At 41.9% G+C, this 14,861-nt stretch overlaps 1 protein-coding gene across 9 annotated transcripts in view; it reads left to right on the top strand.

Annotated features, from left to right (window-relative positions):
- LOC123767324 (nucleolar protein dao-5) overlaps positions 1-14,861 on the top strand; it is a 309,470-nt gene that overhangs the window by 291,251 nt on the left and 3,358 nt on the right. For all 9 annotated transcript variants that reach the window (XM_069312947.1, XM_045756912.2, XM_045756913.2 and 6 more), the window contains 2 exons: positions 9,243-9,370; positions 12,011-14,705. In XM_069312947.1, coding sequence (XP_069169048.1) covers positions 9,243-9,370; positions 12,011-14,705 — 2,823 coding nt within the window. The remainder of the gene's footprint in view (positions 1-9,242; positions 9,371-12,010; positions 14,706-14,861) is intronic.

Genomic DNA, 14,861 nt, shown 5'->3' with positions numbered 1-14,861 from the left:
GGCCCTGCTGGTGGCCAGCGCCCTCACTGTACGGTGTTACCAGGCCAGGTGCCCATAGTGTTAGTCCGGGGAGGCTTAGCTACTTCAAGTATGTTTATCGAGACAAAGAAAGACATCTCAAAGGGATAGAGTAGCTTAGGCTATTTCTACCTCCCTACTTAGATACTTCCTTATCTACTGTAGCACCTTACCTGTGTGTGTATGGGAAGGGGGGGGGGTGATCCGTGTTTTGGTCAGCAAGGTGGACAGTCCGCCTGCTTTCATAACTCGCTGTATTTCCCACTTCTAAACTTCCCTTCACCTATGCCTCTCCTTCCTCTTTACTCCCCCCCCCCCCCCCCAAAAAAAAAAAAAGTGAATGAGTCTTCACAGGCATTAATAAATTTCTCCTTAAAGCTCGTATGCTGTAATTAACTCTTCTGTTTTGTCATGCATTCTGAAGCCGATAATGTATGGTATTTAGACTAGTTCCATCATCGATAATTGTATTATAATCCCAGCATTATGCACCAGAATGTTAGATGGAACTTTCCCGCGCTCTGAGTGTCGAAGCGGTGCGGCGGGCGACCCCTGCTGCTCTCTCGGGTTTCGAAAGCTAATCATCCTCTTTAAAATTACCAGACTGATAAAATGTGTACCGAATTGTCAAGAAAATGAATATGGCATTAGGGAAGCTCAGGTGTGACGAGCGGTGGCGCATACAATTAGTTCTTGTTCGGGTACTTGGCGGGAAGGGGCGGGCGGTGGGAGGGGTGACCGCGCGCCGCCTGGATGTTAGCGGAGCAGGAGGGAGGCAGAGCTGCTCACCCACCACGTATATATTATATAATACCTCCCGCGTCTCCTTTCCTAAGCATTTTGAAAGCGTTGAGACGGACCCAAGACTTTAGATACTTTATCGTGTATGTGCATGCTGTATACGTTCTCTCTGCCTTGTGTTTCAGCAGTCTCTACTTCGGTAAAGGAGGAAGAGAGCATCGAACAGTATTAAAGTTATTTGACTGGTTCGAGTATTGCGATTGGATCCCTGGATTAGAAGGTTCTCGTAATTCATCTCTGCGTTTATCCAGTGGACGCTATGCCTGCTTGGTTATGCTCCCTGTACGTCAGATATTATTTTCAGAATCTACACGTTGCTTTCCTACTACGGGGAGATCGATTTGATTCTTATACCTTGTACAGTTTTTAGTTTGCCTTTATTTTTTCCATACCTGAAATTTATCATTATTGAACATCGCGTTATTTTCCGCTGCCTAATTGAAAACTTTATTAATATCAGTTTGCAATGTCTTCTACAGAAGTGATTTTCATGCTGCTTTTTTGTCATCTTCATTAAAGTTGAAATTTGTTAGATTACTGTTAAAACTTTTTTGTGCGGTAATTGTAGTAAATAGGATTTCTTGACGTTTGTAATCAACATTTTGAAGCGACTCGGGGAAAAATTAGTACTAATTGAGTTTGTGCTACATATTTTATGTGAATATAAAGTATATATTTACATATTCGGTTAAAACATTGCAGTTTTGAAAGGAAAGACACGAAAGGCATTTTGTACAATGTATGTTATGAGACGATACAAATTTCCCCAAATTATATAAACTATAAATATTGCAGTATTTCTCCTATGGTATAAATGACCATGTACTAATAAAAAAGTGAAAGCAAAGGTGCCACGGGGCGCTACCTACCCCTAACTAATCTACCAAATCAACAGCGTATTTTTTCATGAAAAAGATTTGATATACACTGATGAAGAGTTGGGAGTGTTCAGTGTGTTGTTGATCTCGGTACAGTAGTGGCTTCAGTTTTGTGTTGGAATGACAGGTGTGTGTCTGGTCATATAAAAGGTTTGATTTGTAACAGTATCTTGTACACCGAAATGTTTTGCTCGACTTTATATGGCGGGAAATGGCGCTTTATATGGCGGGAAAGGGCACTTTATGTAGCGGGAAAGGGCGCTTTATGTGGCGGGAAAGGGCGCTTTATATGGCGGGAAAGGGTGAAGGAAGGCGGAGTGGTGGTGGTTCCCTTCAGAGTGGGGCGGTGCGTGGTCATGGATGATATTGATCCTCTGGTGCTGGACCTTCCCTGGCACTCAGGCCTCCCCACCACCAGTTGACTGGTCAGCTTTGGCACGGGTGCAGGTACGAGTATTAGCGGTAGGAGAGGGAAGTGTCCAGTGTGTGTGTGGCGGCGCCACCCTGACGGGAGGTTATCTTGAGTTGATTTCGGGGCTTTAGTGTCCCCGCGGCCCGGTCCTAGACCAGGCCTCCACCCCCAGGAAGCAGCCCGTGAGGTGGTGCAGGCTCTTCCCTGCTGCTCGCTCTGACCAGGTCTCCTGGTTGTTGATTTGGTCAACCAGGCTATTGGACGAGGCTGCTCTTAGCCTAACGTGAGACTCACAGCCCTGTAGATCAGGTATCCTTTGGGAGGTGTTTATCAAGTTCTCTGTTGAACGCTGTAAAGTTAGAACGATGACAAGACCACACACTAGAATGTAAAGGGACGACGACGTTTCGGTCCGTCCTGGACCATTCTCAAGTCGATGAGAATGGTCCAGGACGAACCGAAACGTCGTCGTTCCTTTACATTCTAGTGTGGTCTTATCATACTTTAGCCACGTTATTGTGACTCATCGCCTGCAAGTTAGAACGAAAATGGGAACATGGGTGCGCAGCGTCGTTCAGTGCTGCTCGTCGCTGTCCGTCTCCAGCCCATTGTCTAGTCTGGTCCTGCCCCGGCCAGCCGTCCCCAGTGCCTCCGCCTCCTGGCTGGCTCCAACACCCTGCTGCTTCATCCACTTGCATTACCCGGTACTTGCTGATGTTTGGATTCTGTTTTCACGAGAGTAGTATACCCGTCGAGGCGTCTTGTGTGATATTGCAAGAGTGCAATTAGAGAATAATGGTATTGAGGCCGTCAACAACTGGGGGACATCAAATATTGATTTACGGTGTCATTAGGGGAACTTTTACACGGCGTGGGGGAGGAAGATGATGATGAGTGTTTGACTAGTGCTGGACGTCACGTTATCAAGATGTAGGGGGTACTGCCATACAGTTTTTCACGCTGCATTACTCGGGCTAAACGTGGTTTGTTGTGTTATTACCGCCATGGTGGCGTCTGTCCTGGGGATTTCGGTGTTGCCATCATGACAATCTCGTGATATCTGTTCAGATTAACATTCTAATTCACAAGTGATTAAAATTAAGATGCTGAGCAACCTCAAAGACGTTTTATATTAACAATTTACCAAAATAGCGATTGTTATATCCACACACAATTAGTAAGTTATTTTTATAGTAATGTGTGTTAACATTGTTAATTTTTAGTTGAAGGATGTTGTGTTGGTAGGGAGTGGAGTAGGAGCAGGTAGGCGTTGGCTGGCGTACGACGTGTCCACCACCACAACCCGACGCAAATATAAACTGGTGATTAATGATTTAGTTACGGGCTATTCATGCCCGTGCCACCTTTTGGGTGGCTTAATCTTTATAAATCAATCGACTGTTTAGTGGTGCGAGAGTTATAAAGGACGTGGCCTCCAGAAGATGAACCAAGAGTGCGAATAGAGTATGGTTTAGTCTTACAATTAAAAAGTTATTTTGTACCTTCGGTTCATTTGCGTTTTTAATTACCATTATATCATGTTGCTGTGGTGTGCGTGTCAGCTAGTCTGACCCGGGGGCCTTGCTGCTCCTCCTGCCCTCTAATTTATTGTTTGGCACGATTGACCAATTGGTTCCGGGTATTTTTAATGAGGTTCTCATTTCTCTCTCCGTGGTGTGTGGTTTGAGTGTTCGTCGTACCTCTGAGGTGGAAGAATCCTGGACTAATTCCTGTGTAGTTTTGTTTGGCGAGATGAGGTCTCCTTGCTAGTCTGGGTCTTAAAATATTTCACTTATGTATAGTCTGGAACAATTCTTTGTTCGTGTCTGAATATATTTGATGGACTACTCTTAGTAAGTTAATGCTTCCCGTTGACTGGGCTTCGGAAAATATTGACAAATGCCGAGGACTCAAACTTCATTAAAGTAGGACAAAGTATGGAGAAAATTCAACTTGTACAGCATGTTTTCATTATGTTGTATACACAAAATATAAAAGTGTGTGCTGTTACACCTTGTACACGTTACAGTAAACGGTAATATTCTCTTCTTCACTCGTTACAGTAAGTTACACCATGAGATGACTGCCTGGGAATGTCTTGATCAGTAACTATGAGAATTGTACGAGAACTGTTTAGTGCTCAGAAGTCTACACTCTGGACATTGGAATGTTAGTGGGTTGAAGGCTGGTGTGATCTGCATTCATAAAACGGTTTAACACTCCACCTGTAGGTTTTAAATATCCCAAGCTTGGATATCTTTAAATAGTGAGAATAGTTGAGGATTGGGATACACCCAAACAGAATTTATTGGCCTTAAATTTGTCACTTGAAGTTGTGAAGAAAAAGAATAAACTAGTATGTTAGGTTTGTATGTTAACTGTGTTTCCTTGCCATGTGTGGCGAGGCGTGGGCAGCACAGAGGCATATCGCTAGCATCACTGGTCGTCTCCTCCTCCACGCTGCCTACACTACAGGCTGGGCGCAAGGCGCCGCCCTGTCTTCGTCGCATAGTAACCCCGGGACCTTACTGGTGTGTGTGTGTGTGTGTGTGTGGCGCTCGAGAGGTCCCTCTCCCTCACTTTCACAGAGTTACTCGCATTCTTGCACGTGCCGTTTCATTCCTTTGGCTGCTGTGTTTAGTGGTGTTGCATCGATAATGTGAATATGACTTGGTAATGTCAAGTTCCTCCCCCTATCCCGAACTCGCCTCGCATGTTAAAGCCGTCCTCTTCTCGATAAAGATTTGAAATACACAAATACTGTGGCTGGAGTGACTAGACAAAACACGTGTGTTTCAGGGAATTTGTCCATTTCATATTACTGCCCAAAACGTCCCGGCCACAAGGTAGACGGTCATCTGAGAATGGGCTGCTGTATTGACGGTGAACCCGTCCAGGAGGATAATCGGAACTTAACAAAATCGTTCTGTTAACTTCTTAAAGGCTTTTTCCTGTCCGCGGAGTCCCTGTACACCTTAGCTGTCACGTGTCGTTTCCACACTAATGAAGATATTTGAGCCACTTGTTCATGGAACCTTGTTCACCACAGACGTATCAGTTATCACACAAACTCTTCTCGTCACTACCCTGCCATAAACATTGCTCTTAGTTGTCATAATACCTTTCCCAGGAAGCTAACAGGGTGTACAGTTAGGGCCCCACACCTGACACATTCAACAGACTAGCATAGTCCAGACCGCGTCACACAGCTAAACTGGAGTCTAGAATTCTTCCACCACAGTAATTCTAGACCTAAGGTACGACGAAGCGACTTGATCAATCCGTACCCTTTCTCCACTACCCTTAATAATATCAACATTAACACCTGCTTGAGCTTTTGCATCTTGGACTACAGATTTGTCACTAGCTAACTTTCTAGCATATTTATCTTTTGGTCTTTGACTTTAGTCCACCAGTTGAATAATTTAAAATGGACGAAAGACAAGACGTTCTGATCATTTTAGACGGGCAACATGTGAAAGGTCTTTCTTCAAAGATATAGGACGACCATGTGCTTTTTCAGCCACGTTATTGTGACTCTTAATCTACACAATGTGCTCATTAGTTGTTATTAATGAGCACATGGTCGTCCCATATCGTCCAATAATTATTAATTACTGAGCGCGTGGAGGCACGCGTAACGGGATGCCACACAAGGAATGATACTCCTGGCATCAGTGTTGCTCATAGGGAACAACTGCGCTGCTCGCATCACATTTCAATGAAAGCCAGATACCCGCACTATAAGGCACGCCGCTCTTGTGCTGCACGCACACTCACGTGCAGTAAAGCTAATACCCACCGCTTCAAAGCACTCGAAATACAGCTTATTGAATGAAGATAAGAAATCACTTAAATCACCAAAGATTAGAGAACTCGCATTCCTGCAGGAGTGCGCCTGTGGGCTGCTGCTAGCATCAGCAGCAGTTGCAGCTACCCAGGAGTTAGGCAACTGTTGTGGGTTGCATCGTGGGGAAGGTCAGTAGTTTGACCTTGCAGGGGACTGCAATATATACAGAGGCGTTCTGTCCCTCTGACAGTATAATGGAATGGTGAATAATTGCAGATATGGTATTGTACCTGTGGTCTAGCAGGCTGTGGCTGCCAGCTGGCTTCCTGCACTACAGGAATAGGATGGATATACTATTCTGCTACAACAAAAAGATTAGAAAGTATTTTAAGTAACTCGGCAGGATGTTAACTAAACTTATCCCTCATGGATAAGGACACTTTAAAAAGTTGAAAATGTGTCAAAGGTTCAGAAAATGTTTGGACTCGTCTGATTGTGTGTTTACAATGAAGTTGACAATGTATGATTGTTAATTTAAGTTGTATAGAATCCTCGTGTACACAGAAACTACTAGTTTCATGTTGGATGGTTACTGCTGTAATTGGCAGTTTGCAAATTAGTGTTGCCCAAGCTGAACAGTTATTTTAAACCATTTTGCTTTCACAATTGATCGAAATTAGTTCAGAAATAGCATCGAATGAATTTAAAATAAATTTGCAATGGAAGTATCCCTTAAATTGACGTCGTGCGTTTGGCAGCACAGGTGTTACATTCCCGGGTAAGGGTGGGTTGTCGTACAGGGGCGGGCGGCAGTAGCGGGCTGGCAGCGGTGCGGTGTTGGCGGCGCCTCTCACACACATTTGCCGCGCTTTTTTTGTATTTTTTAATTTTAGTTTACGTAATAGAGTAATAAATGGTTATATAAAGTGCGAGGTGTATACTTGTAACTGGTAGTTAAGTGGTGAACTTAAGGGAAGTGTGGATAGTTGATAATTAGCCACTGTAAGTGTATCTAGAGTACTGTCAAGTGTCAAGTTAAGTTGCAAGTATATTATTTGGATATTAGTGAACGCAGACCAGGTGGTGGTGTGGTGGATTAGGCCCACGCTACTGGCCAGCCACAGGCAAGTGTGTGTGTGTGTAAACTGGTGGCGGGGTGTCCCCTCCACTCCTGCGTATATATGTTGAACAGCCTCCCCGCCATTTTCCTTCTGCACCGGCACTTCCCGGGTCTCTTGAACAACGGTGGCTCACCGCATTATCTGGGGCTTACTGCCTCGGTAACGGTGGAATTCTTATCTATATCATCTTTATCATTAGTCACTTGTCCCGTTTCAGTAGACGCAGTTCAAAGTAATATAAATTTTGAACAAATCGATGCAACTTCTAAATCACTTTAACAATGTCATGTGCCAATTTATATTTCTCTTTGACAGCAACTTGGTTCATATATTTGATGGTTCATTCACCTGATTGGTGTTACTGGCGGCTTAAGAATCTTTATTTTATAAAAGATAGAATGGATTGACACGTTGATTTTTCTGGTAAAAGATGTCCACTAAGACCAGCTCTCCCGTCTGACACGCGGTTGGTGTTACTACAGTAAATGTTGTGTGATTAATTGATGATTGAAGATTAAGCCACCCAAGAGGTGGCACGGGCATGAATAGCCCCGTAAAAAATGTTCTGTATTAAATGTAGGTGTATAAGGGTTGGTGTGGAGATTGGTCATTCCTTGGGATAGTAAGGTGGGGCGGGCTGGCTAGTAAGTTAAAGGTTTTCAAAATAAGTTACAAATTATGGATCTTGGTTCCACATGACCTCCATAATTGCTTTCAAACTAAATAGTGTACTATTGCAGAAGTGGATGTTAGACGAGCTAGTGTACTCTGACTACAGTTAGCAGTGTGTGCTGGCAATCCATCTTTTGCATGGCCTGGTCTTGAGTTGTCTGCTTTCTGGTTTGTCATAGTAAAGTCTGCTGGTTGTTTGTCTTGTTACTAAATTTAAGTAATTTATATATTTGATTATTTTTATATTCAAATTTAAATATTTGATTCATGTCCAGTAATCACCACTTTGAGTAAACGGCAACAAAACGTGGAGCTGTACCTGGAGTGGCTGTGTTAGTTTGCAAGTTGGAAAAAGTCATGCTGTTATTTGTCATCTGCAAAGGATGATACGAAGCAGTGACTTGTATTAGTCACGGCTTGTATTATCTGATATGATAACGCCCTTTTTGTCTCTGGAGAGGTTCACTGAGGACAGTTAGTTCTCACTGGAATACTAAACATGACAAATGTAAGCGAGCCCTTCTCCTTTATGAAACATAAGACTGTCGCACTTATCCAGTTAAGTGGTCTACAAAGCTATTGAGGTGTGCATACCTGGAGAGGGTTTCAAGTTCTATTCCTCGAGCCCAGCCTGAGGCCTGGCTTGACTTGTGATAACTTGGTCCAGCAGGCTGTTGCTTGGAGTGGCCCACATATCCACTACAACCTGGTTGATCTGGCACTTGCAAGAACTTAAGAAATTTTTGAAGACTTCCACCTTGGTTCTGGCAATATTTCTTATGCTTGCTGGGAGGTTATTGAACAGCTGTGGATCTAAGTTCAGACTGTGCTCTCCAATTGTGCCTCTGATATCTCAACTCACTTGGTCTATTCTGCACTTCCTTTCCTATCTTTTGCTCCAGTATGTTCTACTGTGCAAATTTGGGACCTGGCCCTCCGGTGTCTAACCTTGTATATTGATACCTCTCATCTCCTTTCCAGAGTACATTTTGAGAGCTTAGACTGTCCCAATAACTTAGGTGTGCCTTCTTGGGCTTGCTAAACTGGGAATCCTGGTCCCTCCTAGGTAAAGGCAGTTGCTGCTAAACTTGATACAGAACTGACTTGCTTTTTCTTCAGACTACTTACTGAATGGCCTACTGTGCTCGTGTGTTCACTACGTATCAAAATTTTAATCTTGGATGTAAAATAGTGTGAAATAGTAGCTCTATACAGTACTAAAAAACATGGAAAATAGTTAGTCTATCTACTCCATAATTTTGCCTGAGCTGTGTTCAGCATTCCTTCTGGCAAATAAATCCTCCTACAGATACGTACATGCAGTTGAAGTCTCCACTATGTATATTTTGTCTGCATAGTATTGTGGTCTTACGCGACTGCAGGAGACACTATAGCCATTAGAACCACCACATTAGCATTTAAGCATTGATGAAAGATGTCAATCTTTTGACACACTGCATTGTGCTACATGATCAACACATGAAAGATTAGATGTGCATTGCTGAGTGACTATTTAATGTTTTAATTTATAAAATTTTGCTTTGTTGCAGTTGATGCAGCATTGGCTGAACTTGACAGCATTCCAGACGGAGTTTGTGAATCTGGGGACGTAGAGGAGGAAGAGGACGACGAAGAGGGGTGGTCTTACTTTCATATGGAACCCCAGACACGGCCACAGGTATAACGCATTTAAAATATTTGTATCATTCGTTTTAAGACCTTATCATTGAATGAATCGGTTGACTGAGTAACCTTCCATTGCAGGGGTATTTTTCATGGCAGCAAACCCCTTTGCCTTCTCTACAGTATTTTTCTTACATTGTGGGGCTTTGTTGACCAAACCACACGCTAGAATGTGAAGACGATGTTTTGGTCCGTCCTGGACCGTTGTCAAGTCAATTGTGAAGAGAAGAATGTATTATTTTTAATTCTTCATTTAAGGTGGATCAGAATGTGACCCCATAACTGGACAGTATTGATCATTTACTTAGTACAAGATAATGCCATTGGCCTGGGGTTTATACTGCCTTCATGCCTAAGGCTGGATGATGCTCAGTTTTATTTTTATAGATCTGTACAGACAGCCATATAATTTACATACAGAGGTCATGGCAATATCTTGCTATGATTCTTTAATTGCAGTCTTATTGATATTCAATACCCATAGAAATAAAAACAAACTTGTATGACCAAACAAAGTAGCAACAGTATCAGGAAGGGTTGCTCAGTACAGTATGTATAATTTGAATATCAGTAATGGCATTATCAGGGAGAAAGTAAATGACTAGCAAAATTACGTGAGGATTTGCGGTCGCGTAATTTTGAGGAACTTCCTCAGATTTTGAGGAACTGTCCAAAAGTACAAATTCCTGCAAGAAACGAAGCAATTCTGCTGTAATGTACAAAATCTGAAACGTACTGCTTTCTTATAATTTGAAAGGACACTGAAAGTTTGCACAGAAGGCACTTGAGGAAGGCTACAGTACTGCAGTGTAAAAGTAAAATGCAATTAGTGACCCCTTTTTTATTTTTTGCACCAGACTAATGGAATACAAATAAAAAATCTCATTAAAAGATTTTTTAATGGATAATTCTTCACATTAAAATATAACCGTATAAAATTGCCAGTTATGGACCTCTACTAGATGACAAATGAGTGGAAACTCATAAGTAAATAAAAAATTACATTCTTGTAAAGCCACTAGCACGCATAGCATTTTGAGCAGGTCCTTAATCCTAATTTTCCCTGAAATATAACCCGCCAAATTGTTTAACAGCCAGGTACCCATTCATTGCTGGGTGAACAGGCTGCAGTTAAGGATTGGCACTTAGTCAATCCTCCTTGGCCATATGAATCCAGGCAAAGTCGCTTGCGAAGCGCCAGGCGAGTGATTTACCACTGCGCCTGGTGACTATCAATTAAGAATGTTAATGTAAGAAACATTAATTAAGAATGTTTATCATGTTAAGAGTACATCCACAAATTAGTCCTACCTATTATTGTGCCATTAAAATGTGGTCCAAATGGTCTTTTATGAGCTAACTAAAATATCATTGAATTTGTAAAAATTGCAGCTTGTTCATAGTTGGACGTTTAACGGAAAATAATGGATGGCTACATTGATCTTACTAATAGGTTTAGATCAATTAGTACTAAACCCTTGTTAAAGGTTTATTAATGTTACATGGATAGCTTGGCTTAGTGAAGAATTGAAAGTGGTTAAGTATTTGGTTTAGTTTATTTCCAAACTGACAAATTCAATACAGTACTGGATTTGAGGTTTGTCTGAAGTAGAATTAATTCACTAAAGTAGCTTTGCCACTTAAACTCTCTCATTAATTATTTTTAACAAGGCATAATCTGCACACGTTTGGTGTGCAGATGTTTTCTCTACTGTATAACTTGATTGCCTAGCAATTTTGCCCTTTGCATTTGATAAATTAGATTTTTATTTTATTTTTCCCAACATGGTACTGTAACTTGTCATTCATTGCTCATTTCTTGAGCTGTAATATTTATAAAAAAAAATCACCTCGTGGGACACAAGCCTTGATGCGTTTGCATCATGTTACAGTATCTTGCCTGTAGAGAGAATTTAATAGTTTATGTAGTACTTATCCCCTTCAGTAGTTTTAACAAATGCAATTTCTATTGATCATGTTCAGCCAGGATTATTTTTGAGCTTTAGAAAATATTTTGATTTAACGTTGGACAATATAAATTATCGAACTGGTGCATATATTGACAATTTGGAAGTGGCAGTAAATCTACAAAAAAAGTTAATTAGCAAGCATAAAAATGAATTTTTTACCTGTACTTAAAAAAAAAAATTGTATTCTGCACTATACACAAACCCATCGTCTTATTCACATAGTACTGTACTTTTTTGTAACTGGACCATTGTACGTACATTGATGTTATGTACAATTAGTAGAATTTGATATACTGTATTCACTTTATAGTCAGAAAAAATAAAGGTAAAAACCAAATGTAAATATTCCTAGTGTAGTGTGTGCACATACAGTACTATATTAGTCCAGCCTAGGATAGTTGGGTTTTATTAGCAACAACTACAAAACCTTTCTGGTTTGTCCAAATTCAGTATCATCAAATTCTAGTTTTGAATTGTCCATTATGTCGGTACTGTATGAGTACCTAGTTGTGCTTGCAGGGGTTGAGCTCTGGCGCTCTAGTCCTGCCTCTCAACTCGAAGGTGTGTGATAGTCCACATCATTACTATAAGTACAGTACTATATAAATGGGAGGATGTGCTGTGTACATGCCATAACATAATTAACACAACATAATTTGTTTCAGAGTGAAGACGTTTTGGTTCATGGCAGTTCTGCAGCTGTTGTGCAGTCAAGTAAAAACATCACTGAAACATTTGATCAGGATATTGTAAATGCCTCAAGTGAGGATCACTTGCAACTGACAGAGGGTGAGCTGGTTGACAGTGTTGAACAATCCACGGAACTGTTTCCGGAATTGAAGGACCAATCTGAAGACCAGTTTGGAAACTTTGTACGAGAACAGGCTCAAGAGACACCAAAAGATTTTACAATTGATTATCCGGAGAACGAAATGAACAGCCAATTAATGGATAGCTTCCAGTTCCAGCCAAAGGAACAGTCTTCACCTATGGAAGCTGATCAGCCACCTGTAGTGGCTAATGCTGCAGACTTCCTTCAAACTAGTATTGAGAAGCCATTTGACTTTGACATAAGTTCTGATAAAGCGACCTTGATGGAAACGTCTCTCGACAAAATTCCTGATGTAGTGGGTAGCAATGTTGAACCTAGTAGTCCTCATGGTTCAATTAGCCCTCATGTTCCAGGAAGCCCTAGGTCTGTGGAAGGTTACATCACATCTGTGGAGTTGAATACTGCTGAAGAAAGCTTTGGACAAAACTTTGCTATTAATCAGTCACAAGATTTGTTAATAGGAGCAGTGGACCAACCATCTGGTGCATTTAGTGTGTATGTGAGCTCCTCCCCAGAACCAGCTAGCTTAGATCCATCTCTCCAAACGCCAATAGATCTTGGTAATGTATTAGAGGGAGTGACCAATGGAACTTTAGAGGGAGACTTCAAAGTACCTGAACCAGATCTCTCACCAGTAGAAATTGTTCATGCTCAATCCACAGTTGAGGTGGTTGCACCTCCATCACCTGTAGATATCAAGGAACAAGAAGTACAGTTTATTGTTCCTAACCCAGTCTCGGAGTCTCCTACTTCACCACAGTTGTTCTCTGACCTTGGTCAGTCTTCAGACATTACTTTTATTCCTGAACCTGTTGTGGAACCTGTAGCAGAGGTGCCAGTTCCTGTTTACATAGAAGGAAATACACCTGTTTCTGAGGGTGAAATGGAAATGCACCCTGATAGCTTGGCAGAGGAGCCAAATGTAGAAGAAATGGGGTCTGAAGAAGAGGAAATACCTGAAATTGCAGAAACTGTGTGTGAACCTGACACACAGTTTTCAACAAGCCAGGCACTAGACTCTTCGGAGCCCTCTAAGGATCAAGTCGAGCCTGAAGCAGATGTTATCAAATCTCCAGTCGAGCCTGAAGCAGACGTTGACATCAAATCTCCAGTCGAGCCCGAAGCAGACGTTGACATCAAATCTCCAGTCGAGCCTGAAGCAGACGTTGACATCAAATCTCCAGTCGAGCCTGAAGCAGATGTTGAAATCAAATCTCCAGTTGAGCCTGAAGCAGATGTTGAAATCAAATCTCCAGTTGAGCCTGAAGCAGATGTTGAAATCAAATCTCCAGTCGAGCCTGAAGCAGTTGTTGAAATCAAATCTCCAGTCGAGCCTGAAGCAGTTGTTGAAATCAAATCTCCAGTCGAGCCTGAAGCAGTTGTTGAAATCAAATCTCCAGTCGAGCCTGAAGTAGATGTTGCAATTAAATTGCCAACTCTATCAGTTGAAAATGAAGCAAAATCCCAACCTGATTCTGAGACGGTTAATGTTGATGTGAATGGCACACCTGCAGACATTGGTGTTGGTTCTGTTATTAATGATATTGTTGAAGATGTTCTGCCTGCTGTTGAAGAGAAAAAATTGGAAATGCCTAAGGTGGATGCTGCAGTGACCAAAGCTTCCATAAAGACTGATAAAACACCAGTGAAAGGCACTCCATCTAAGACTTCTGCTAAACCTACTCCTGGGAAAGTCACCCCAGCTAAACCTACCAGTAAATCTACCCCAACTAGAACTCCATCTACAAAGGCTTCTCCACTTACCAAGACAGCCGAAAGGAAGTCTCCTGTCACTAAAACTCTAGCAGCTGTGCCAGGCAAGCCTGCAATTGAGAAGAGCAGTTCTACTAAACTAGCACCTACAAAACCAGCCCAGACAAAACCTGCAACGGCAAAGCCAACGACAACGACGACTGCTGCAAGACCTTCCTCGACAAAGCCTATTCAAAGAACTGCCACTCCTAGGTTATCCACCACATCGTCACTATCCACTAAAACAGAGAGGAAAATTACTCCTAAACCTCCTACCCCAACAGCACCAAGAGCTTCATTAAGCAAGCCTAGTGCTTCTGCAAGTAAGCCTGCACCTGCACGTCCTACCCCAACTACCAGAACGATTACAAAGAGGCCAGTCACTGCTCCTAGTAAGAGTACAGACAAGCCAGACAGTAGCAAAGAGGCAGACGGCACTATTAGAAAAACTACTACTCGACCAACTTCTGCTCCCCGCACCACCACCACCACCACCACATCTGCATCTCGTAAAGTAATGCCGGCGTCTGCTAGGTCAGCTGCCGAGAAAGAAACAAAAAATACCACAAATCGCATTCTTTCTACATCAGCAGCAAAGCCTGCTCCAAGACCTACACCAGGAATGACAAAACCACCTTTAAGCAAAACCTCAACTACAGCAGCACGCTCTACATTGGCTACTAATACCAGAACTACTACTAAAGTTAATGGAACATCTACTACCAGCAAAGCTAAAACTACTACAATGGTCAAGTCTTCTGCAACAAAATCTTCTGGTAAGATAAAAATTGCTGTGTAATGTCTTAATTTTATGAAGGTGCAATTGAATTACAAGGTTCATTTTTTTCCAGGTATTTCATATCTAATTTTGTGTAAATACATTTCCTTCATTGTAACAATTCTAATTTGAAGATAGTGTATGCTTTGTAGTG

This window comes from Procambarus clarkii, chromosome 74 (assembly GCF_040958095.1).
Source record: "Procambarus clarkii isolate CNS0578487 chromosome 74, FALCON_Pclarkii_2.0, whole genome shotgun sequence".
NCBI lineage: Eukaryota > Metazoa > Arthropoda > Malacostraca > Decapoda > Cambaridae > Procambarus > Procambarus clarkii.
Note: the sequence above shows the minus strand (reverse complement) of the source record. Positions and strands in the feature narration are given on the sequence as shown.